The sequence below is a fragment of the Canis lupus genome, chromosome 34, assembly GCF_011100685.1.
Source record: "Canis lupus familiaris isolate Mischka breed German Shepherd chromosome 34, alternate assembly UU_Cfam_GSD_1.0, whole genome shotgun sequence".
NCBI classification, from domain to species: domain Eukaryota; kingdom Metazoa; phylum Chordata; class Mammalia; order Carnivora; family Canidae; genus Canis; species Canis lupus.
This window is the reverse complement of record NC_049255.1, coordinates 17,242,577-17,267,318: the sequence shown is the minus strand read 5'-3', so window position 1 is coordinate 17,267,318 and position 24,742 is coordinate 17,242,577. Positions and strand designations below refer to the sequence as shown.

At 50.3% G+C, this 24,742-nt stretch overlaps 2 protein-coding genes across 4 annotated transcripts; both read right to left on the bottom strand.

The window, feature by feature from the left end:
• Nucleotides 1-1,685: 1,685 nt before the first annotated feature.
• ABCF3 (ATP binding cassette subfamily F member 3) lies at nucleotides 1,686-12,844 on the bottom strand. Of its 3 annotated transcripts, none has more exons than XM_038583523.1 (21): nucleotides 12,683-12,844; nucleotides 12,302-12,449; nucleotides 12,084-12,163; nucleotides 11,529-11,575; nucleotides 11,233-11,330; nucleotides 11,011-11,133; nucleotides 10,546-10,812; nucleotides 10,151-10,231; nucleotides 10,001-10,060; nucleotides 9,814-9,870; nucleotides 9,682-9,704; nucleotides 9,520-9,575; nucleotides 9,202-9,402; nucleotides 9,021-9,097; nucleotides 7,913-7,957; nucleotides 7,702-7,834; nucleotides 7,075-7,163; nucleotides 6,892-6,983; nucleotides 6,572-6,704; nucleotides 6,358-6,445; nucleotides 1,686-6,267 (listed from the first exon to the last, which is right to left on the bottom strand). In XM_038583523.1, exons 1-21 carry the CDS (start codon nucleotides 12,753-12,755, stop codon nucleotides 6,109-6,111), a joined length of 2,130 nt encoding a protein of 709 aa, XP_038439451.1. In that variant the 5' UTR covers nucleotides 12,756-12,844; the 3' UTR covers nucleotides 1,686-6,108. The 3 variants fall into 3 exon arrangements, with proteins under 3 accessions (XP_038439451.1, XP_038439452.1, XP_038439453.1); XM_038583524.1 differs by having other exon boundaries at nucleotides 11,529-11,608; nucleotides 12,683-12,753; XM_038583525.1 differs by lacking the exons at nucleotides 11,011-11,133; nucleotides 11,233-11,330; nucleotides 11,529-11,575; nucleotides 12,084-12,163; nucleotides 12,302-12,449 and having other exon boundaries at nucleotides 12,683-12,804.
• A 2,477-nt stretch (nucleotides 12,845-15,321) lies between these two features.
• Nucleotides 15,322-24,484, bottom strand: AP2M1 (adaptor related protein complex 2 subunit mu 1). Its single transcript, NM_001287104.1, has 12 exons — nucleotides 24,366-24,484; nucleotides 22,206-22,322; nucleotides 20,037-20,302; nucleotides 19,205-19,287; nucleotides 18,798-18,803; nucleotides 18,459-18,594; nucleotides 18,230-18,371; nucleotides 17,673-17,792; nucleotides 17,434-17,569; nucleotides 17,234-17,331; nucleotides 16,585-16,696; nucleotides 15,322-15,930 (listed from the first exon to the last, which is right to left on the bottom strand). Exons 2-12 carry the CDS (start codon nucleotides 22,277-22,279, stop codon nucleotides 15,796-15,798), a joined length of 1,308 nt encoding a protein of 435 aa, NP_001274033.1. The 5' UTR covers nucleotides 22,280-22,322; nucleotides 24,366-24,484; the 3' UTR covers nucleotides 15,322-15,795.
• Between the last annotated feature and the right edge of the window lie 258 nt (nucleotides 24,485-24,742).

The following is a 24,742-nucleotide window of genomic DNA, read 5'->3' as shown; positions in this document are numbered from 1 at the left end:
TCTCCATTGCGGGATCCTGGCACTCTTGATTCCAATCCCATATTGTGTATTGTTCTAATCACTTATTCTTCCTTGCCTTAATTGTGCCTCATTCATGACAGTTCTTAAATGCCCCTCCAACCCTGACACAATGTACAAGCTCTTGAATGACTTCTACATCTCAATCGTTGTTGGTTCTTATGAGTTGTATTCTAGATAATTCTACTTCCAAGTTCTGGACATGTCATACTTCTGTTCTGACCGTAGGGCTTGTGGAAGAAGAGAAGGAAGAAATCATTGGGGGTGAGAAGGTTTAGAATGATTTTACTCAAAAGGTCCCTGGCAGTTAGGAAAAACCTAGATTCCTCTACTGTTGGAGAATTCCCAACTTGGAACAAAGTATTGAGTGATGGAACAGATTGAGTAGAGAATATCCAGAAAGAACTAGAGGGGCGTGTGTGCATGTGTAGAAGAATCTAGGGAAAAAGTCTTTGCAATGGGTAGGAATCCAAAAAGCAGTCCTTTCTAGCCCAAGGACACAAAGTTGGACGTGTAGGTACCTGTCATTTTGGTTGAGGCACCATGACTAAATACAGTGGTTTTCAGCCACAGGGCATCATAAATATTACCTCACTAAAAATCAGTAAAGCAGTGCAGGTCACAACTAATATTAATTATCATCATAATGGCTAACATTTATGGAACTAGTGGGCCCATGATGAGAGTGTGGTTTGTATTATCTGATTTAATATTCACAATAAACCTACAGTGTAAAGACCACTACTGTTCTTATTTTACAGATCAGGAAACTGAGGCACTGAGCAGCTTCATTTGCCAAGGTGACATAGCCATTCAATAATAGAATCCAAACTAGAGTGAAGTTCTGATTCCAGAGCTCTCTCTCTAATTTACAAGTTAAAACAAATCAGACTCACGGTCACTTACCCTCATCCCGGGTTCAAACACTTCCCTAAAAGGGCAGAAGGGCTCCTGACCCTGGGAGTGCTCAGTAGAACGTCACCCATTGTATGTAAAGCTGCAGAACAATCTGAGAATGGGGTGATCTGGAGAGATGTGGCAAGGCTGGAAACCCACATACTTTGGTTCTTGGTGCCCTCTCTGCACAAAAAGAGGTATCTGAACCTGAGCAAGACACTTAACATCTTTCTGCTTCAAGTCCCTGTTCTGTAAAATGGGAGTAACTCAGCAGGAGCCATTTAACACAAGATTAGTGGGAGGACAAGACCAAAAGAGTATTTGTGAAGCATTCTTCAGGGTTAAAAATGCTGTAGTGTCGGTTGACAAACATTTATGTACTCTAATTTAGGGTTTCAAAGGTCTCTGTATATATAGTAAAGCAGAAATCACTCCCAAACCACCCATTTATTTAAAATAAAGAAAACAAAACCCTAGAATTACCAACAGGGCATGATGTATACATATTATAATGGGCTTAAATTACACAGTGATTTCTGCCCAACTTCATGCAAGTTAGCAGGTGTCAGGCAGTCTCATGCTGCATTCCTGCACACATGCTTTCTGATGCCTGCCTGGCTCAGCAGACAAGGAGGGTTGTGGGGTGGCCCTTCTGGGGTGACATCTTGATGATGGCCTTGAGTATTAGTGTGCTCATGTCTGATTCTGTCTCTGGAGGAAGCTCTAGGCTGTTGCCATATCAGTTCTCCCATGAAATGATACCCGTTAGATCCATAGCACTTTACAGTTTATTGAAAAAATTATTGTTTATACAAGATTGTCTGAATTAAAGACAATTAATTGTCTCAATTAAACCATCCAATTACCCAAAGAAGCAGGCAGGACAAATAGTATTATGCCCATTTGATGAATAAAGAGAATTTACTCAGGAGAGGTTGACTTGCCCTCAGTGGTAGAGCTGGTCTCACCAACCCCATGCATGACTTTTCACTATGCTGTTTTCAGAACACTTAATGATCCACTGAGCACCTAGCATGTCAGCCCCTGTGCCAGGTACTTCCATTCATCAGCTTACCCTCTGAGAGAAGCTTGTTCAATCCTGGGCTCCTGCCTCATGCAATCAATGATGAGTTTTAAGTGTTAGAATTAAGAACCCGACTGATGTCACAGGAGGAGCTAAGTGGCAGCTATGTAGCAGCTAGGAGTTGAGGTCTAGAGCCAGCCTGGCCTGAATTCCAGCCCTGACACCTGCTGTCAAGAGTGTTTCCTTATCTGTAAAATGGGCATAATAACTGTCAATTTATAGCGATGTGAAGACTGATTCAGTGTAGGTAAAGCACTTACAATGGTACCTGTTACAAAAGACTCCAAATATTATTTGAGCATTGTGCTGAAAGGAAGAAGGGGAGGTTTAAAAACCGGGATCCTTTTTCAACCTGTTAGTGTCCCAAAGCTTTCATTTCATTTCACTTATTTCAAGATTTAGGCCCAGTGAAAGGAGCCATCTTGCATTTGGGCAGAGCTCAAAACCTCTTATTGAGTCCCCATACCACCCTCCGTGGTCTCGCGACTGCCTCCATCATCCTGACCCCACATCCCTAGGGGTGGATTTTGGTCATGGCCTCCCTGCTGGTCTCCTTGCTTGTGCTCTCCCCCTCCTCCAGTGTCATTCTCCACTTTTTCTCACTTCAGTTTTCTCCAAATATTCACTTACCAAGCATTTTAATTGAACTTTAGATGCACAGAAGATGCAAAGGTGAGCAAGCCATTCAAAGGTATCGAGGATCTTAATGGTAACAGCACGCAGCTTATCACGGGGGAAGCACAGTGATGGAGAGTGCACTTGGAGAGTGTGGATAAAGCAGAGTCCATCACTCCAGGTTTGAAAAACCCTCGCAGCCCTTCAGTCAGGTTACAGACCTACCCTGTGAGTCTGCCTGGTACCTCCCGGAGGCTCTGTCATCCAGTCTGCAAGCTCAGGCTGGTGCAGAGCCATGATGCTCTGATGCGAGCAGGTTGTTGTTTGGTTTGGATCTGTGGGTGGACCAGACCAGGTCTGGGGAGCAGCTCCTAGTAGGATGTTCTGTTCCAGAATGACAGATCAGGCTGTGGCATGGCCAGACAAGGGTAAAAGGCACCTTCTCTATTCTGTGCTAAAATTTACCTGGAAACCAGTGACAGCATACCAGAATGTCTACATCTAGCAAATCTCAGACAGTAATATCACACTGGAATAAATAATTCTGACTGGCGTCTTTTGAGTGTTGTGGAGATTGGTACAGAGACCCATCGCGCCCTGGTCCACTGGGGACCAGCCAGGTTGTCTGAGAAGGCATTGGTGAGTGTGGTAGGGAGAAGCAGAGGCTAGGATTTCAGTGAAGATCCTGCAGAATGAGGCCTTTCAATCCAGCTGGCTCTGGATTGGTTCAAAGGTGTGACGGGGGGCCAGGAAGCCCCAGCACCAGCAACTGTGCAGGGATCAGCTTCCCAATGATTGGGAGTTAGATAGGGCCTCCATAGCATGAAAGGGGTGGCTGCCATGATGCACTGGCTGATGTGATCAAGGGCAGTCTTTTGTGTCATCTTCCTCTCTCCTCCCTGCCCCATGCTCTCTGGAATGGAGCTGGTTGGCTTGGCCCACATTTCCCATCCCTCAGGACAACCATATTCTGCTAACTCCCTTCCCTAATTTCCAGAAGTTCACTTTACACACATGGTGAAGTCTTTCTCAGCTGCTGCAATTCATTTATTCCACCTTTCTGAAGTCCTGCAGCAGAGGCTTATATTGCCATATTTAAAAGCTCTTCACATTTCTTTCATGGAATCATAAAACTGGAAGCCAACTCAGAGGCTATCCAGTGCTGCCTCCTTAGAGCCCTTCTTCAGAGCCTGGCAGGGTTGAACAAGTCTGAGATGGGAAACTCACTCTTAGAAAGCAGCCTGAGCTATTTAAAAAGTTTTCTAGACCAAAGTGGTCTACTTCTGGAGTCACTCAAGAGAAAACTTACCTTTTTTCTCAAATAAGCCTTCAAATCATAGACTGGTCACCCAAGAATCACTTTCTGAATGCTTATGTATTATGTGCTTGCTGGCTAAGCCTCACAACAATCCTATAAAGAAACTAAGGAAGAAGGTGTTCAGAAAGCTTCAGTGAGGGACGCCTGGGTGGCTCAACAGTTGAACATCTTGCCTTTGGCCCAGGGAGTGATCCTAGAGTCCCCAGATCATGTCCCGGGATTGAGTCCCATATCAGGCTCCCTGTGTGGAGTCTGCTGAGGTCTCTGCCTTTCTCTTTCTGGGTCTTTCATGAATAAATAAATAAAATCTTAAAAAAGAAAAAGCTTCAGTGATTTCCTGTGGTTACTGAGCTAATATTGGTGGCTCCCTCTATTGTGACGTTGCTGGGGCTTGATCTGAGGCCCAACTCCCATGCCTGTGCTCTCTGTACACAAAGCCATGTCTAAAGAAGCACATTCTGTGTCACAGAACCCTCCAGGTACATTTTCACTGACTGAGGAATTGAGGACTCCTAGAGGGATTCACAAGTTACTGAGGGGTGAAAGGGCTGAGAGACTGGCAAACAGGCAGGCACAGAGCCTACCCCACATGGCCCCTGACTGGCTCACCTGTAGGCCTGAGGTTGGGAGTTTGGTGGGAGCTGTGAGAAGGCTCTCACGACTTTGATGGTGCCCATGGCCACAGACATGGCTGGAAGAACACCAACTCTGGACTTCTGGTGTGGGGGGGTGGATAGGGTGGTTTGAGGCTGGCCGATTGGCGGCCCTTTGGCCAGCTTCCTGTGTCCATCAGCACCTGCTCTGTAGTAACCAGAGTCTTCCTTCTTTATTTTCTCTGGCAAAACAGCCTCTTTCCTTCAGCTACCTACACATTACAATAGCCTCAGGGACTAAGAATCCTAGGTTGAGCTTTGTGACTACAATTCTCCACGAAGCCACCACGTTCCTTCTGTGGACTCTGGTTTCTCTGCTGTCTTTCAGGAACGCAAGGTTCCTTTTTTAAAAAAAAAAAAAAAAGATTTATTTATTTATAATAGAGAAAGGCAGAGACACAGGCAGAGGGAGAAGCAGGCTCCATGCCAGGAGCCTGATGAGGGACTCGATTCCGAGACTCCAGGATCGCGCCCTGGGCCAAAGGCAGGTGCCAAACCGCTGAGCCACCCAGGGATCCCCAGGAACTCAAGGTTCCTATTTTGGTTTTCTAACAATTATATATAGCAGCTGAGTCCTTAAGAAACAATATTTACAAGTCACATGGCCTCTATTAAACATCTCCTCTCCTCTCGGAGATCACTTAATTTGAAAACAAAGTGCTGTTTCTTCAAATTTGACCTTGTTCTCAATTCCCTACTTCCCAAGCCCTTCCTACATGATTCGAGGGAAAATAAACAACATGAAACCACCCAAACAAAATGGGGACAAAGATAGTTTCTTGGTTTTTCAACTCCATCTGAGGATCTAGATCAGAGAAGCAGGGTGAGCCTACGTCAGAGACCACTAGACTAAGCAGCTGACAAACGGTATAGGAGGCCAGGTTACAGCATCAGTTCACTTCCACAAGCAGTGGGACTGAGGCAGCAGAAACCAAGCCCCCCTTCAGTTGAGCCTGAGCCTAGGCTATAGGGTACAGCACGCCAGTGATGTACTATGCTGCCCTTCTTTCCACCAGCTCAGCCCACCCAAAGTCAGGCAGGTGACCTCTAAGCCTCAACAGCTTTAAGAACATCTCCTTCCAGAGACAAGGCTGGTGCTGCCACAGCCTCATCCGTGTGACTGATGAAAGTGTTACAAAAACCCCAAACCACAGAGCCCACACTGCCTAACAGTGGGCAACCACTGCAGCCCTGCCAGAGAGCAGCAGAGATGAAGCCAGGGAGATGCAGGGGGAGATTTAATTTACACAGCAGCCACTTGGGGGCCAGTCAGAGCTGGGGCAGTGGGGGGGAATCTATAACCAGAGGGCACCCCCCCACCCCTTCCCTTGAAGATCAGTCCTCACAGACACTTAGAGGCTCCCAGGGTTGTGCAGAGGATGCTCCAGTCAAAAGGAGATTTGGAAATAAGGCTGTCCCCAAAGTTGGGGGAAGTCCGTGGCCTGGAGATGGTTGCCCACATGGCGGCCCAGGGGTCTGAAAGACCAGTCCATGTCCTGGGCACAGTCCTCAGCCTGGTGGCCCTAGAGGAAGCCCTCACGGCGGAACTGTTCCTGGAGAAGGGCGCGGTACTGGTCAAACCCCCCCTCGACCCGGGTGACGCCGCCGCCTTCGCACACCCACAACTCCCGGCACACCAACCGGATGAAGCGCTCATCGTGGGACACCAAAATCACACCACCCTGAAAAGAGAGGAAACCAGGAATCACTCAGGCGGGCTCTCTGAGGTGCTGAGGCTTGGGGAGGACTGGGCAGCCTGAAGGCACACTGACCCTGAAATTGTTGAGAGCACGGCCCAGAGCCTCAATTGTCTCCATATCCAGGTGGTTTGTGGGTTCATCCAGAATGTAGAAGTTGGGGCTGGAAGGCAGTACCCAGGGAGATAGGCAGTTATGGGGGTTGGGAGAAAATGAACTCCCCTGATATGAAGATAAGAGAAACATTTTCTACTAGGCAAGATGGATAGAGGAGAAAGCAAGAGCTCACCAGGGCATGGTCATCTGAGCAAAGGCTACTCGGCTCTTCTGGCCCCCAGACAAGCTGGCAACAGGGCGCACGGCCAGTTCTCCAGAGATGCCATACCGGCCCAGCTGGTGACGATACTCCTCCTCAGGCCGCCCTGGAAGAGGCCTCACCCCATCAAGTGGGTTCTTGACCTGACTCCCTCCCTACACTCCCCCCTCAGCCTTACCTCCAAATGCCCATGTCCTTATACCTAGACTCAGGGCTTGTTGCTTGGCACCCCACCCCAAGAAAGGCCTAGCTGTAGGGGTCACCTCTTTTCTCGACTCAAATCCCTAAGGTACCAGGAAACTTGCGGGCCAGCAGCTCCACAGCACTGACATTCAGGTCCAGCTGCTCCACGTGGTGCTGGCTGAAGTAGCCAATCTTCAGATTCCTACAGGTGGAACAAAGGTGGAACGAGGGAATGGAGGGCAATGACTGTAAAGGAGTGTAGCTACAGAGTAGTTGAGGACTGGGGGCTTTACCTGTGAGCATGTCTGATGCCCCGAACAGGTGCCAGGTCCCCCATAAGTAGCTTCAGCATGGTAGACTTCCCAGCCCCATTCTCCCCAACCTGTGAAAAGAACCATGAGAATCATGAAGAGTGGATGTGTGTACAACACCGAAGCAAAGGAGAGAATTGGTTCCGACCAATGATTCCTTCAACAACTACAGAATATTAAAAAACTATATAGAAAAATGGAACAACTAGTACAGATGTAAAGGGAACTGACACCCGAATACCTACTAAGTGCAGGAAACTTAATCCTCCCAATAACAGAGTGAGGTAGAGGTCCACTTAGTAACCGAGCCAGCAACTGGCAGTCAAGACCTGAAATCTGATCCTGAAGCCCATGATCTCTCTTCCATGTTCCGTGGTTTGAGAAAACTCAGAGCTGAGACTAACTAGTAAGACAAAATCTTGCTCTAAGTATTCATTAAATACCACCAGCCAGGCTATCTCTGCAGAGAAGGATAGCAGAGTCCTTGGCCCAGGCCAACTCCTGCTCCTGCATACCATTTCCCTTTGAAGTCGTAGGATCTGGGCCAATCACACCACATGCTGGTGTGGGAGAGTCCCGGCTCACAGAACAGAGAAACAGAAACCATACCACACAAATGCGGGACTCAAGATCAGCAGAGACGGAGAGACGGCTGAAGATGACGTGCTTAGGGTCATAGTAGAAATCCACCTCATCTAGCTGCAGAATTGGCGGTGAGAATTTCTCAAACCCATCAGGGAACCTATAGGAGGTGGTGGTGAGGAACATGGGAGCAGCCAGAAACACAAGCTCCCCACCAGCCTCTTGGCCCAGCACTCACTTCATCACCACCTCCATCTCCTTGTCCACAGGTTTCAGCTCTGGTCTGAGGAGAGAGGGAACAGACCAGATTTATGACTTTAAAGACTAACTTAATTTGTTTTTATTACACAAGTAATATATGTCCAGAGAAAACTTAGAAAAAGCTTGCACTCCCACCATCCAGACCACATTCTTATTTTAGACTCCTTTATTCCAATTCACTATATGCTGAAAAATAGGGTCATCCTTATTGTAGGTTTTTGGCCCACCTGTTAAAACACTGTGATAAATATTTCAATGTCACAAAAACCTAAGCCTTTGATTTTAGGCTCCCCTCCTTGCACACCCACTAACACCTCTAGAAAGGTTGCTTTAAGATTAAGCCCCCAATGTTCAACATCATTAGTCATTAAAGCAATGCAAATCAAAGCCACAGTGAAATATCATTCACGCCCACTAGGCTGGCTAAAATTAAAAAGACAGACAATAAGTGTTGGCAAGGATGTGGAGAAGTTGGAACCCTCGTACATCACTGGTAGAAATATGAAATGATATGGTTGCTTTAGAAAAGTTTGGCAGTTCCTCAAAAAGTTAAACATAGAATTATCTTGTAACCCAGCATTCCACTCTGAGGTATTCACCTCAGAGCATAGAAAACATATACGCACGCAGAAACTTGTACTCAAGTGTCCACAGCACTGTTAAGAAGAACATTTCCAATATCCTTCAACTTACGAAGCAATGGACAAACTGCTGTATGTCCTTACAATGAAATATTACAAAGAAAGGAAGTACTGATATGTGCTACAACATGAAGGAACCTCAAAAACATTATGCTAAGTAAAATAAGTCAGGCACAAAACATCGTCATAGGATTCTGTTTATATGAAACGTCCAGGATAAGCAAATAGATTAGAGAAAGTAAACTAGTGATTGCCTAGGCCTGTGGGGAGCAATACTAATTTCCAACAATAGTATAAAATGCTCTGCTTTCCTGTTGGAGAGGAGACTAAAGCTGGTTTCTAGAAAAAGGGAGATCTAGAATGGGAGGACAAGGAGTGCCCTGCAAAACAAGAGAAGAAATTAAGAGAACAGAAGTCAGGGCCTGGTCAAGGGACCCTACTTACAGCTTCTCCAGCATCTTAAGTTTACTCTGCACTTGAGAGGCTCTGTTGGCATTGTAGCGAAACCGGTCAATGAAAACCTGTGGGTGGATAAATTTAGGCACTGGTCAGGTTCCCAACATTCCTGCAAACTCTAACACCCATGGGATGGGCCCCCCTCCCCCGCCCTGCCTGTCCCATATACCTGGATATGCTGGCGATACTGCTGCTGTGCCTCATATTCACGCTGCTGGTTGAGCAGCCGCTCCTGCTTGCTCTTGATGAAGGTCTCAAAGTCTCCCCGGTAGCCATCTAGCCGCTGGCTGTGCAGGTGGATGATGTCTGTGGCTATGGCATTCAGGAAGTTGCGGTCGTGGGAGACGACCAGGATTGTAGAGGGCCATGTCTGAGGGGTCACAGGATGGCAGGCCCAGTTTGAGATGGCAGTCATCTTTCAGCCCCCGCCCCAGTGTCTTAGAGGCAGACCTTCCCTAGACCTACTCTAGCATCTCTAGGCACTCACTTGCAGGTAATTCTCCAGCCACAGGATGGCCCTTACATCCAGCATGTTTGTGGGTTCTGGAAAAGTGTGGGAGGATACATTTGGGATGAAGAGCTGTAGAACCTGACTGAATATTTCCATCCTTCCCCATCCCAAAGTCAAGGTGCCCCATTTCAAACTCACCATCTAACAGAAGAAGATCTGGCCTATAGAAAAGAAGAATGTAAGCCTTGAGGTCTTAGGTCAGCAGCTTGTGACCTCCCATGAGCCAAGGCCCATCCTCCACAGTATCCACAATAGGCCCAGGAGACTCACCTAGCAAACAGAGCCCGGGCCAGGGCCAGTCGCATCCTCCAACCACCTGAGAACTCTCTAAAGAAACAAAACAAAACAAAACAAAACAAAACAAAAAACAGAGATCACATCAGGGATAGGTGTTCACCAGGATAGGTAGAGACAGAGCCAACAGTGTTCATGGCCAAGAATGGCAAGGGCCACTCACCGGGTGGGCTGCTGCTGCATTTTAGGGGTAAAGCCAAGCCCAGCAAGAATGACTGATGCCCTAGAAGTGAAGAGATTGAAGAACCTGGTTGAAACATGTAACAGAAGGGAAAGGTAAAATCTGAAAGAGGGAAGGGGAAATCTTAAATACCTGGCAGGTGCCTTGTCAGCCTCAATCTCCTCCAATTTGGCATATATTTCTGCCAACTGTGCAGCTTCTGAGCCCTCAGCCCTAAAGTGGGGATGGGAAAAAGAGCACTCAGCCTGAATGGGGGCACTCTAGGTGGAATGCCCCATAGTCTACGCAGTTAGAAAGCAGACCACTGACTGCCTGTTGCCAGGACAGGAACAGACTACAGGAAGCACCTGTTCAAGTCAGTGAGGGCAGTGGGCACTGTGGAAGGAACAGGGCTTTATAGCTCCACGGTGCCAAGTTCTAAGTTCTGCTGCTAAGATGAGCGTGCAAGTTATGGATTGTGGCAGTATGACAGGTACTCTGCAAAGAAGAGCCATGGATGCCAGGTGCTCCCCACCTGGAGTGCTTACCTGCCAGTAGCAATCTGTGCGCTGAGCTCCCGCTCCCTCTGCAGAAGGTCCTCTCTTACAGTGTCACTTTCTAGCACACTCTGCAGGGCAGGAGTGTCATCTCCAGCAACCTCCTGCTCCACGTGCAGTAGGGAAATGTGGGCTGGAACTCGCAGGCTCCGAGTGGCCAACATCTTCAGGAGTGTCGTCTTCCCCAGCCCATTTCGCCCCACCAGCCCATAGCGGCGGCCCCATGCCAGGTTCACATCTGCTCCAGCCAATAGTACCCTGCAGGGGTAGGAACAAGACAAAGGATGCTGCTCTAGAGGAACAAGACAAAGGGTGCTGCTCTAGAGACAGGTATATAGCAAATTTAACCACAAAACCTAATGTTATTTTAACCCTGTTTCATCTGTCCAAATTCTTTTAATTGGAAAAAGAAAAGTGCACCCCCCTGCCCCCCCACACACACTGCCACTCCCTCACCTATCACCAAAAGACACATCAAAGTTCTCGATTCGCACATCATATGATTTGTTCTTGCCAGATGATTCCAACCGACTCTCCTTTCTGCTGCCTGCCTGGCTGGCTGATGCCTCTTCCAAGACTCTTTCAAAGAGAGAAATGGATGGCTTTTAGCACTCCCAGCCACCCTTCCATTCCAACAGACTGCTCTATTCTCTTCTCAGCCCTTCTTGCTCAACTCACAGAGGAGTGCTGGTCTTAAGTGTGTCCTTCTCTGAGCGCTTCTCCTGCTTTGCCTTCAGTCGAGCCTCAGCCTTCTCTAGCTTCTTTGCATTCACTGTCTTAAAGGTCCAAACACAACCATTTCAGCCTAGGTTGTAGGCTCAGAAAGGAGCCCCAGAAAGAGCATCTTAAGTCACCCTGCTTTCAGGGAAAGACATAATCAGAAACCCCCCAGAAAGATCCTCCAGTATTTACAGTCAACCTTCACCCCTACCAGAGACCCCCCCCCCCTTCTTCCTCCTCCTCCTCCTCCTCACCGAGGACTGTTCCCTCTTTAGCAGTCCTGGAAGTTTGGTGCCACAGTCTGTAAGCGATAAGAAAAGCAGTCACCTTCTCCCTGAGGGAAGGGAAACTAACATTTTGAGTAACTAATATGAAGCAGGCACAGACACAGACATTTCAAGGAAAGTCTCACAATCCCAGAAATAGCTATCATCTGCCCCATACTTCAAAAATGAAAATAAAAAACACCTCCCAGATTGAGAATACAGAGACTGGGGCTGATAAGCAACTCTTAGAAGCTCGTGCAGCTGATTAGAAAGTCACAAAATTGGGAAATAAACCTAAGTCGGTCCAGCTCCAAGGCCCATAAGCTTCCTACCCCACCTAATAGCTTGGAGAACTCTCCAGCCCTACTCCCTTTATTAGTGGCCTTCTTTGCCCTCAGTGAAAACGTCAACTAGCTACTACATCCTTCTTGTGAGGAAAAGGGGTACCAAGAGTCCTGGGTTCCAGGGGATAGCTGCCTGGGTGGGGGGTGGAGGCTGAGACAAAGGCGGAGAGCAGCTAGTTCAGTCTTCCCTCAGTCTCACCGTAGTTTTCTGTTATCTTTGACAACTGGATGGGGGCGTCTAGTAGCACCTGGCTGTTTCCCTGGGTCTGAGGCTCATCCCTTAAGGGCAGGAACAGAAAGTGCAGTCAGGAACTGAATAAAAAGCTCTGCGGCCACCAGATCTTCTTCCCTTACGTCTTGTCTCTTGACCGTCCACCTTCCCACCGCCCCCACGAGCCCCCCTACCCTGGCACGTACAGGCGCAAAGTGTTGTACATGCGCTGGCACACAGCCCGGATACCCGCGTCATCCTTGCTGTCCCCGGACACCTCCTGCAACAGTTCCCCCACCGCTTCCACCAGGTCATCCACAGACTCGAAATCCGCGCTGCCGCTATGCAGGACGCCTGGGCCGGGCATGGCGGGTCAAGGAAGATACAGGGAAGGGCGGACATACAAGCGGTTTTAGTCCCCGAGCCACGCAAGGCCCCGGTCCGGGCTCCAGACCTAACCGGCCCTCTGGACGAGAGGTCACGCAGAGGAGAGGCCTAGCAGCGGTCCCCGGCACCACCCTCCCTCAGTCTTTCTCCCACTGGTTTCCATCTCGGCTTCGCCAGCGCACGGATCCGGTTCGGCTCACCCGTCACGTAGTCGAAGACCTGTCCGTCAATTTCGGGGAACTCGCTCCGCAGGATTTCAGCGCAAGTCGCCATGTTCCGGTCGGGCTCCCGTCCGCGCAGGCGCAGTTAGACCGCAGCCCAGACGCGCCTCCCGCCGGTCTCCCAAGAGCTCGCCTCTCCTTCCAAAGCGCATGCGTGGTGATGACGTAAGAAAGGCGCGGAGTGCCCGGAACCCCGTGGACCGGGTGGACGGGGCTGGGGGAACCGTGCGCAAGCGCCACTCAGAGCCTACGCTAGAGCTTCTCTCTCTGCGCTTGCGCAACGCTGTTTCCGCTGAAAAATTAGCCACATGTGCGGTTCTCGCTGCCTTCTGGGAGGCAGAGTTCCGAGAGGCGGCGGCGGCGGGGGCGGGGTGCACGGGAGCTCGCGGCTTATCAGGGCGCGATACACTGATGGTCCGGCGGGCGGGAACCTCCCAAGAGTCGGGCGGTTGATAATGCGCACGGGTCTCGCTAGATCCTCTGCATTCCCTTAAGCGCGTCTGTCTCATCGCGCCCAGCTGGCCGGTTTTGGGGGCCACCGAGAGCTTTGCTGACTCATGCTCGTCTCTAAGCTGTCTGAAGTCCGCTGCGCAGTTCTGGCGGCCCACCGGTTTTGTTCTGGGCCCCGGGACCTGCGGACCGGGCTTCTAGTATCCGTGTGGCCAGCCTCATCACCCCTGACAGTTCGGCAGTCCTAACGTCGCCCAAGGGCACAAGCTCACTTAGCGCCAAAGGGCAAGAAAATGAGATCCGCCAGTGCAAATTCATTGGTATTTATTCCGTTCCTACTCACTCAAAACAGACTTCTCGGCACCAGTAAGCTCAGTAAGCGAGCGTATAGAGCTACTTTGTTTCACGGATTCCCTCTAGAAGTTAGGAATTTCCCCCAAATGACGCTGCTTTACATTTAACGTGACATTTACATTTACCGTAACCTAGCTCTAAGATTTTCACCTAAGGTCTATTATCCTTTTGCCATTGAGAAGATTCAGTCCAACTATTTAAAAAGCTGAGGGGCCTGACTTGCTCAGTCCGAGAAGCATGCGACTCTTGATTTCAGGGTTGTGAGTTTGAGCCCCATAGTGGATGTAGAAATTAAATAAAACTTTAAGGGATCCCTGGGTGGCGCAGCGGTGTGGCGCCTGCCTTTGGCCCAGGGCGCGATCCTGGAGACCTGGGATCGAATCCCATGTCGGGTTCCCGGTGCAGGGAGCCTGCTTCTCCCTCTGCCTATGTCTCTGTGTGTGACTATCATAAATAAATTAATTAATTAAAAAAATAAAACTTTAAAAAACAAAGCTTAAAAAGCTAAGCTACTAGATCTAGCAACCACTTTATGGGCGATAGAAAGGAATTCTGATGGGGAAACTACAAATGATGGCTTCTTCAACAGTATTCCAAGAGCTGAAGGGTAGTAGAACCTATGGTTTATAAGATTTAAAAAGTGAGAGGGGTGCCTGGGTGGCTCAGCTGGTTAAGTGTTGGATTCATGATTTCCACTTAGGTCTTGATCTTAGGATCATGAGATTGAGTCCCACATTGTGCTCCACGCTGGGCAAGGAGCCTGATTAAGAGCCTCTCCACTCTCCCTCTGCCCCTTTCCTGCTCCCTTCCTCAAATAGATGATAGATAGATAGATAGATAGATAGATAGATAGATAGATAGATAGATAGATAGATAGATAAAGATACCTAGATTAGATAGATTGCATTCACTGACCACAATGGACCTTTAGATCCAGATGCAAGTTGTAAAAAATTCCACAGGACTCTTAAGTGTGCCATGAGTTGATAATTGTTAAAATTGAATGACAGGACCTGAAGGTTCACTGGATCTTGATACTTCTATTTATATTTGAAATTTTCTCTAATAGATTTTTTTAAGGTTTAAAACAGTTGGAGCCAAACAAGGGAAAGATGATGACAGCAAATTTGCTTTTATCTGCTCCAACACACAGCAGGGCATGGAATATTCCCTGTAAGAACAAGCTTATCACAAAATTCTTTGGACAGGGAAGTTATAGAAAGGAGAATCCCTTTTATCACCCACTCACCAATGTTTGGAAAGCTTGAGTAATAGGGAAGAGGACAGAACTGAGAGGTCAGTTTCTTAGGACGGTGGGAAAAATAAAAACAAATGTAAACCTTGCTCAATCTCTAATTAAAAAATACCTGCTTAGGGACATCTGGGTGGCTCAGCGGTTGAGCATCAGCCTTTGGCTCAGGGTCTGCCTATGCCTCTGCCTCTCTGTGTCTCTCATGAATAAATAAATAAAAATCTTAAAAAAAAAAAAAAAGGAGAAAAAGAAAATACCTGCCTAAAACTGAAAGTGAATGAGGAAAAGAATCTCCACTCTCTGGGAACTGGGACCAGGTGGAGCTGCTTGCCCTTCAGATTGTGTTTTGCGGGGGGAGGGGAGACAGGAGACCGGGGGTAACACCAGTCAGGATAAAGGCTTGGATGACCTCAAGGGGCCTAACAGTTGAGACATGACAAGAGAAGAGCCTTAAGAGAGTTCAGAATATAAACTTCTACTCATAGCAGGCAGCATAAGATCTGGGAAGAGAAATACCATCAGTTCCCCTCCCCATCAAGCTCCCGCAAGAACACTTAGCAACTCCGCTCTACAGAGTTTATTGGGTTTATAACTGGACGAAGTCACACGTGTACAAAATGAAGCTCACACTATCCCAAAGCAGAATAGGGATTGAGGGCTGGGGATCCGTTACTGGCCTTTGGGGGAGCTCCGAGGTGAGGGGCAGCCAACCCTCCCACTCCAGAGATGTGGCCACAGGGGAGGGGAGGAGAGGGAGCCCACCTGGCTTTGGTCACAGAACACAGAGCCTGGCACTGGGCCAGGGCTGACAGATGGATGGTGGAGTAGGAGCCCCAGAAACCACCCTGCCCAGGGAGCCCAGGGACTGCTCCACCAGTCCCGCTCACAACGTGATTGGTCCAGACCTAGACTCAGGGGCTGGTGCAAAGGGAAGGCAGCAAAGCAGGAGGGAGGAGACACTGAAGTGTGGTGGCCCAGGGCACCCAGACCTGTGGAAAAGGGCGGGTAGGGAGGCAGGCTGGCTGCTACTGGGCAGCTAGCAGCGGGTCTCATAAATGCCGCTGCGGCCAATGTAGCGCACCCATTTGATGACATCATGGTCGCTGTAGTTCAGCTTCGGTTCAAACACCTTCAAGTAGCGCACCTTGAGGCCAGAGGGTGCGAATGGCACCTGGGTAAGGGACAGCTCCAGTTAGGAATGTGGTTTTCCTCTCATAGCTGCTCTCCTCTGGGAAGTTCTGTAGCCCTGCCCTACTTCATCTCTCTCTACTACAGGTATTTGAATGACTGGGGTCCTGAAAGAAGCTGGGGGAAGCTTAAGAAGGGTCTTCTTAAGAAGAAAGCATATCCAAGAGCAACTAATAATCATTTGGGTTTGAAGTCAGGCCCTGACTGTGATAACCTGAAACAGTTCCTTTAATCAGCAAGAGGCAGCAACCAAAGACCCACTGTAGAACACACTTATCCTGCTCAATATTATGGGCTTAAAAAAATAAGGTGGAGAAAATTATATGTCTAACACACATAAAGCAAAGTCAGCCCATTCTCCTGTCTACAGATAAACTTTGTGTCTTATTTAGCATGCAATCTAAATTTTTCCAAAAAATTGTTTTATAACAAGCTTTAGAAGTCAAAGATTTTTGTCAGTTGTGAATAGCAATTTCTAGTAAGAGGCCTGAAGAGGAAGGAATGGGTCTATGAATTAAAAGTCACTTCTCCCCTCTAGGTCTCATCTGCAGGTGGTAAGGGGCAGAAGCTGACCTGAACAATCCTAAGATCTTTCTTAGCACACCCTCCATGGGTCTAGGCTCCTCTTTTGCCATACCTCAAAGTTCATGGAAATGGGGGGTCGAGCCCATTTCTTCTTGTCATTGGTGGGCAGAAGTTCAATCTCTGCGCTGATCTGCGATTCCTTCATGCCTGCCATGCGCTTGATCCTGGGAACAGAGGGGCAGTAAGCAGCAAGTGCCCCTGATAGTTTGGAGGAGTTTCAAGGAGGACGGTCCCTTTCTGGAGGGGTGGGGGTAAGGGAACTGAAGAGGTTGTGGGAGTGCTCGGCCAAGGAGTATGGTGAAGACCCTGATAACCACTTGCTATGGAACCTTGGGTCTGCTATTCCTTTAGCACTGTGGGCTACAGTTTCAGCTTAGATACAAAGGTATGCTATCTCCTGCTATTTCACAGAAATATTACAAGAGCAAACTGGGGAAACACTGAAGCATTTTGATAAATGTATGCAGGCATCCAAGTACAGGCATGTGCACACTCACACAGAGGTATAGGGGTGAAAGCAGAAGCAGAGACTCCTGGAGAAGCAGACAGGCACATCTACCACTGCAACACACACACACACACACACACACACACACACACACTCTCTCTCTCTTTCTTTCTCAAGAGAATGAAGGTAAAACTTAAAAGAGGAAACACCAAGGCATCTTGAGCCCTGCAGTAGCCTTGTGAAGAAGACTCACTTCCATACGATGGCGTTCTCGCTGGCCTTGTACTTGGCCTTCCCCTTCATGCAGATCACCTGTACTCCGCTTGTATTCAGTGGAGTTGGGATCCTCACCTAGAAGTGATATACCTGTTAGGGAGCTCTGTTAAGCCCTGATATCAGTTGCCTTTATACCTGGAGACAGTGCTTCCTCCTCCCCAAGTCCCTTGTTCTTACCTCAATCTTCTGAGCCAGTAAAGAGGGTTTGAAATTGGATTTGATGACCACCTTGACCTCCAGCTTGGTACGTCCCACTTCTCGCACTAGTGGGATCACCCGGAAAGGAAGGATGATGTCCTTGGTGGTGCGATACCTTTAGGGGTGGGGAGCAAGGTTGGCACAGCAGAGCCTGTCCTCCTCCCTCTCCCCCCCTCTCTGCCAGCAGCACCCCCTGCCTCCTCACACCCCAATGGCACCTCATTAGCTCAAACTCTCCATCTGGTGGGATGAAGCTGATGCTGCGTTCAGAGTCAAACTTGCTGAGTCGCACACACTGGTGGAAGGTGCAGTCATCGATGGCAATTGATTGCTTTCCACTGTGAGCAGGGGCAGAAGGTCTCCTCGTTGGTACGAGAGAGTTGGGCTGGGAAGCTATCCCAATGCAGCTTTCTGCCTCAGGGTTCCCTGATGCTGACTTAGGGATAAGTGTGAGCTTTGTAAGCTCACCACCTCTGGAGAACTCTGCTGCTTGGGACCCAGAGGTTTCAGGCACACTGGGGAGAGGCCATCAGTATATATAAAACAGTCTCAGTCCTGGGGATCAAACAAAGGGCCTACCTACTCCTTAAGATGAGGACAATCCTCTCATCTCTCTTAAGCACAGATGTCAAAAGCAACTAGCCAAGCACACCCTTGGAAAGTGGGAGTTTGCATTACTGCAGAAATGATAATCCTGAAGGAACCTGTGATTCACCAGGCCCCACAGAGCCCTCCAAGGTCTACCCTCTCCCACCAGCAACCCTGCCTCAGGCACCTCTTGCTTGTTTCATCAGCTGTGCCTTTGCCTTGCTTCTCAATGACAATCTTGTCATTCATCCCAAACTTGCATTCAGGCATGCCACTCAGGTAGCTCTTCATCACCACCCGGCCTGACACATGGGCACTCAGCACCTGCCCTGGGGATAGACATGGGAACATCTGAGTTAGGACGAGGATCCTGCCCTGGTCCTGCCCCTCCAGCTTCATCACGAGAGGGCTCTCACCCTGTGGGGACATGAGGAGGTTCACACTTTCCAGCACATCCAAAAAGAGCTCATTCCGGCGATACTTGATGCCCTCCCGCCGCCAGCCAATCTGCCCAGTCACCTGGCTGGTGATCTGGGATTGCTCTTCTTTTGTCTACACAGAGGGGACAGAGAAAAACACTAATGGCCTCATTGCTCTCCACCTTCAATGATCCCGTCTCTGTCCCTACTCCACTCTCACTCCCCCTCCCTTCTAGTCCCCATCCTGTAACTCATCTCTTTCATAAGCTCCATGAAGCAGGGCCCGAAGAAAACTGGATCAAAGCTGTAAAGGTAGAAGCTGAGGGAACAGCTTACCTGATGCTGGAGGCCAAAGGGCCAATGTGATGCCAACCGGAAGCAGTAGGGGGACACAGACGGGAAGAGGCAGGCAGAAGAGAAGGAGAGGGCAGCTATAAGGCCTGTATCCTAGAGGAAGGCCCACGCTCTCTCCCCGAGGAACACCAGGCCTCCAGGGCAGCCCACACCCTTCCTTCCCCCAGTACAGAAGGAAACTGTTTGAACCCTATTCCCAGTAACAGAGATGCTGAGTCGGCTGCTCCTAGGGTGGAGGGCCACATGCAGCAAAATTGGCCTGCAATCACAGTAGAGGGCTCAGGCCTGTGCTTCCTGGTAGAGGCGGGCTCTTGAGTGAGCGGAGACAAGGCTAGGGGGAGCTTGAGGAGGATGGGCCCAACCCTTGCTGTGGCTATACAAGGGAGTACCTGGCTCTTGATACCCTGCTGAGTGATGAAGGTTTTCAGTGCTCCTGTCTCTGAATTCTGTGGATAGCCAAAGTCCAGGATCTCTGCAAAAGGAAGGGAACTATCAGCCCTGGAAAAAGCTGAAGGCTCCTTCAGTCCAATATCTCCCTTGGCCTGGACAAATCTGGCCAGCAGAGCTCTAGAAGAGTGTGGGATCATCTGCAGCAATGTCCTCTAGCTTTGTAGCATTTACTTTGAGATTTGTGCTTCATAAGACAACAATTAAAACATCAGATATTTTTCACAGAGAAAATGAGCAGAAGAATCTTATGGCCAGTGGGTGAGAGATCAAGAAGCTCTGAGTCCTTAGAAAACAAACAGACCCTGGGAAGGTAGAAAGACTCTGTTCCTTTCAATCATACCCTACAAAGGAACAAAGATAATGCAACCCCAGAAGCCGGTCATATCTCAACCTCCTTCAGGCTCTGAGGCAGAGCCTGTTGAGATAGAAAGCTGGAAGGACAGTCAGTGAACTAAGGCCCAAACTACAAAGGTAAGAAGGAAACATGCTTAACTGTAGGAGGTCCAGCTACCAAGCCCCAGATAGGTTCCTAGCCCCCTGAAAAATCTTTTGGTTCTCTGCCCCCTCTCCCCACCTCCACTCACTATTTCTTCTACTTCAGAGCTTCTTTTGGGGCTGAATTTAGACTGGCCTTTTCAGGGCTCAAAAGAGCAGATATTCAGGAAAGAAAGTTGAGAGGGCACTGGAGGGAACCTCACAAGTGCTCCTACCTCCAGGCTAGGCCCCATCAGGTTCATCCCCACCCTAGGCCCACCGCCCTGCCAGCCTCACCATCCAGTAGCTCATATATGAGCACAAAATTGTTCTTGATGTTCTCCTCGCTGATCTTGCCAAAGTAGGCAGCCATTACATCACACATCTTATAGAGGAATTCGAAGACCATGGCAGCATTGACATTTTGCTTGGTGACAGCTGCCAACCAGATGTTGGACCGCTTAACATGGAAGAAACTGGTGCGAGCGATGTTGGTGACGGGGCTGCGCACCTGCTGCCGGGCGTGGATAACATTGACTCGAAAGGCATCCACTGCATTCCTCCTAAGGGAAAAGAGTACACAGGGGCTGCTCAGCACCCAGGCAAACCCCACTCCATGGGGATCAACCACAGCTGCTAACAACTTTTCATCCCTTCACTGCTTAAGTCTGACACGTACTATGAATCTGAAGCCAAAGCCTAAACTACTGGGGCAGTTCCCTTGTGGCTCCCAGCATGGGAATAGGACCAGAGCTGGGCTGGTGTCTGAAGGCCACCAGAGACAGGTAAGTCAGGTGGGAATGACAGGAGAACAGGTATAGTGTTAATAAAGTGAAGTCCATCACACTTAAGGAGGCATGTTCCTGATGCTGAGGCCTGAGGCCTGCTGAGGTCCCAATTTCCCAGCTGCCACCTCTCCAGCTTCTCAGTAAGCTCGAGGCCCAAATGACAAAGACAACTTGCTTGTTCTTCAGTTCTCCCACTTGTGATCCCACCAGTGGGAGGTCTGGCTCTTCTAGAAGTGAGGCAAAGCCAGCATAACTTCAGAGTAGGCTCTAATCTAATCTAAGGAAGAAGCACCAAGGGGCCATGGAGCTGGGCCATTTGTTCCCGTCCAGGATCCAATTCCAGGACAAGTTCAGGGAATGAAAACAGACAAAGAAAACAATGATGGGGGGCAGGGCCCCCCACCCACCTGTGCCTGGGCGGCAGCTTGACAGGCTGCTTACCTATTGCTACGGCAGCCAATGAGATGGGATGAGAGAAATGACGCCAGCAAGAAGAGGAGAGTGACAGCAACGAGAGAGAGGATTAGACACACAACATCCTGGGGTAGGCTGCACACACCATGAAGTGGAAGCAGACGAGCAAGAGGCAAGGGGTGGAAAGCATAGCAAGTCATGCAAGACAGTAGGTGCCCTGGCTTAAGCAGGTCCATCCAGGGCAGGCAGGAGGGGGTGTGGATGGGTATAGCCAGCCAGGTTCAGGCAAGCCAGGCACTGCCACAACTCTAGTTCATGCCCTACCACCAGCCAATGGACAAACAGCCACAAAGGCCAGGCCAGCCCACTAGCCAGGGAGCTGGGAGCCAAGAAGCTATTGGGCTCTGCAGCAGGCCCATCCTATAACTCTTTAACCTAAGCTCTTGGAGGAAGAAAAACAGGGCAGCATGAACCAGAGATGCCTAATCTCATTAGAGCTGCTGAGGCTAGGACATGTCCTCTCATTCAGGAAAGAATAGTGGCATGCAGTGTGGGGCAGAGTGAGAAGGCAGGCTGTGTCTCTTTGCTAAGGTCTGAGGGACCTAGAACAAGGAGCTATTCCGGGTCTACTCTGGTAGGCCAGGAAGGGCAGCATGGCCTCCCTGCCCTTCCTTCAGTGACCCGGAGAGTGCCCCAAGCTTGCTCACAACCTCTCTTCTAGGAGTGGCCCAGAGGAACTGAAAACAGCTGAGTCAGCAGCCTGCCTCCTCCTGAGAAAGGGAGTAGGAGAGGATTTGGCAGCCTGGAGAAGCTTTCAAGAGAATTCAGTGAAGGCTCTCACCGTGAGAAGGGCTTTTGAGAGCAAGACTTAGATGGACTAGTACCACTAGCCTGTCCACTAACTTCACCCCCTGGAGAAAGATCTCCCTCCTCCTCAAGGGAGGAATTCATCTACCAGGGCAAAAGCACTCATTTCTAGCAACTAGGTCTGTCACTAAGGAAAGGAGAAGGCAGGAAGGACAAGAGTTCCTAAGACTGTGGGGGGCCACACCATTCCACAGGTCCCACCTATTGGCCAATAACTGGCTGCCAGGCCAATACCACCAGACCTAATGGGAACCAGATTGTATTAGCTGAGCTTCTAAGATGCAGCGAGGGATGGGGGTGGCCAAAGTCCAGTCTCTGGTAGGAACGGACCTGGTCCTGCATGCTGGGGAGGAGGGATGAGGGGTGGGGACACAGCTGGCTCAGCCAGGGGACTCACCCGATGTCATCTCGGTAGACCCGGGAGATGAGCACCTCCCCCTTGTGATTATAGATGAATAAGCCTCCAATCATGGCGGCAGCTCAGTCTCCAAGGCCCATCGCTCTGAGAACAGACCTAGGACAGGCGGAGGCAGGGTAAGGGAAGGCCTCAGAACCTCTGCCAACATCCCCTGTGGGGCTGTGCAGGTCACTGGCTGGGCTTTTTTTCCTGACTCAACCCTCCAGTAAGTGACCCTGAAGCCCTCCCCAGGCATGCCCCTCCCCTTAGCCAGGCTCCAGTTCCTGTTTATCTCACACTGGAAAGGAGAAAGAAATGGAGAGGGACTTGGGCCCAGGATTCTAAGGCCATTTTGACCCTCCCTTTCCTGGGGCTGAGCCCAGAGTGTAGCCCCCTCCCCCTCTTTTCAGTGCTGAGCTCAGCACAGATCCTTTTTGGCCCCTTCCTGTGCAGACTCTCACTCAGACTCTAGCCGGTGAGTCACTGGGAAGGCCTGCCTGCGGCTGCAGGAATGGCGGTAGGAATTATTCCACTTGGTTCAGGCCTGGGGCCCCCAGGCACGGCTTTAGGAGCACCCGGTCTCTCAGGCTCCACTAACCCTTCGGAGAAGACAGCAGGGCCTGAACCTGTGGCTCTCTAATTCACAGAAGTCTAAACATTCCAGGAAAGGGTGTGCAGGGTGTGGGGAGGAGACAAGGGAGGCCTTAGGCCCTGACACAGACCCTGGAGTGTGGCTCCAACCAATCCCAGGCAGTCAGATAAGCAGGCAAAAGAGCAGAGGAGAAAGGGCCCAGCCTTGGCCGACTACACTTCAATGACCCAAGCTGCTTATTAGTTATTTTTAACCACCTCCCTTTCAAAAAGGGAGGATCCCTCTCAGTTCCCAAGTGCAGTAAAAATAAGGGGGTGGGAGTACAGGTTTATAAAACACAAAGATCAATCCAGCTGACATTCTATGATTCCAGAACCATGACATAACTCATTTCTGGCCTGAGTACCTATAAGGAAGGGGCAGAGAATAGGTGTGCATTATCCAAATTATTTGGGTCAAAATATTTGCAAGGAGAAAAAGGGTTAATTTAATTCTAGATTTCCTGAATTAGCTCTGGTATTGATTTTACAGGGCAGAGGGAGTTTAGCAGACTTTTCTAAACTGGAAAATAAAGCCCTATTACTGAGGCCATCAGGGTCTCCCCAACTCAGTGAGAGGTCTCTCAAGGTGGTGGTGGACACATTCCACCCCAGAGTCCCAAAAAAGGCTGGGAAAGGAAATGAAAAATGGGAGGTAGAGCCCCGGGCAAAGAAGCAAGTTCACAGATATCAAGTGGTAGGGGCCGCAGGGCACCGAAGGAGCGGAGGTGGGGCCCAGGGCAGGAGGGGAATACTGAGCTAAGGGGAAGGACGGGCAGAAGGAGCCAGGCGGTCTAGTCAGGTGAACCTGCAGCAGCAAGAGGGCTGGGGCTGGGGGCTGGGGGGCGGGGGGGGGGACGGGGACATCTGGAGGAAGGAGTTTCCAGTGTGGCAAAGGTCAAGACTTTGAAACAGCAGGGAGGAGACTGACAAGTGGCGAATAGGGGAAAGCTGGGGCGGCGTTAACTTGCTTTAGGGTTCAAGTGTGGAGGCATGACGGGGGGTGGGCTCTTCGTCTAGGGGAGCAAGACATCGCGGGGATGAACATGGCTCCACGGGGCTGCGGGGGCTGTCACAGGTCTGAGGAAGAAGAGCCGAGGGGTGTCACTCAACTGGGGGGAGGGGGTGCGGCTGGTGGGAGGCCTGTCACAGCCCAGGGAGACGGCCCGAGGGGGTGTCACCGTCGAGGAGATGGGGGAATTGTCCTTGCGCTGGGAGGAGGCGGCGCCAAGGCACCAGGGGGGCTGTCACGATCCCGAGGAAGGGGGCGCCGCGCGGCATCCTGGCTCCGGGGGGACCCCAGGAGGTCTCCCTGTCACGGAAGGCGCCGGACTGCCGGTGGAGGGCGCCGCTCCCTGCCCACCCTGCAACCGCGCCCCGGGCGCCCCCGCCCCGCCGTCAGCTCCAGATCAGAAGGCTGAGGCCCCTCCCGGCTGTGGGCAGCTTTTCGCGCAGCGCAGTGCAGGGAAGGGCAAAGCTGGGTAGCGGGGTACGCGTTCTCCCTTACTCTCCGCCGGATTCCGAGCTTACCTGGCGTCCGCGGCCGCCTGCTCGGCCCGCCCGGCCACTCTCCAGATCCCAAGATGTCCGCCCGCCCCCTGCTCGCCAGCCCGCTGCCTCGGCTTTCACCGCAGTGCCGTGGCCCCGCCCCGAACACAGTTGCGCGTGCGCGTCCGGCGACCGAGCCGACTACAAATCCCGTCAGGCCCTTCGGCCTTCTAGCTTACAATTTTAGCCTTTCTAGGTTTAGGAAGACTACAACTACCGACTGCCTTCAGCGGGTTAGGCGTGCCTTGGGGAGGGATAGGCGTGGCCACATCCCATCATACTCCGCTCCACTCGCTTCATTTTCCCTACCGAGCATTCTGGGAATTGTAGTCTGCAATCCATCCTGTTCAGCGTCTAGG

Excerpts from the sequence above, each read along its gene's own strand:
- ABCF3 (XM_038583523.1), bottom strand. The coding sequence starts at position 12,755 with ATGGCGACTTGCGCTGAAATCCTGCGGAGCGAGTTCCCCGAAATTGAC. Across the intron at positions 10,232-10,545 it reads GCACAGATTGCTACTGGCAG|GGCTGAGGGCTCAGAAGCTG; the intron begins GTAAGCACTCCA and ends TCCCCACTTTAG. Across the intron at positions 10,061-10,150 it reads GCTGACAAGGCACCTGCCAG|GGCATCAGTCATTCTTGCTG; the intron begins GTATTTAAGATT and ends CTTCACTTCTAG.
- AP2M1 (NM_001287104.1), bottom strand. The coding sequence starts at position 22,279 with ATGATTGGAGGCTTATTCATCTATAATCACAAGGGGGAGGTGCTCATC. Across the intron at positions 17,570-17,672 it reads GGAGAGTTTGAGCTAATGAG|GTATCGCACCACCAAGGACA; the intron begins GTGCCATTGGGG and ends CCACCCCTAAAG. Across the intron at positions 15,931-16,584 it reads CCATTTCCATGAACTTTGAG|GTGCCATTCGCACCCTCTGG; the intron begins GTATGGCAAAAG and ends TCCCTTACCCAG.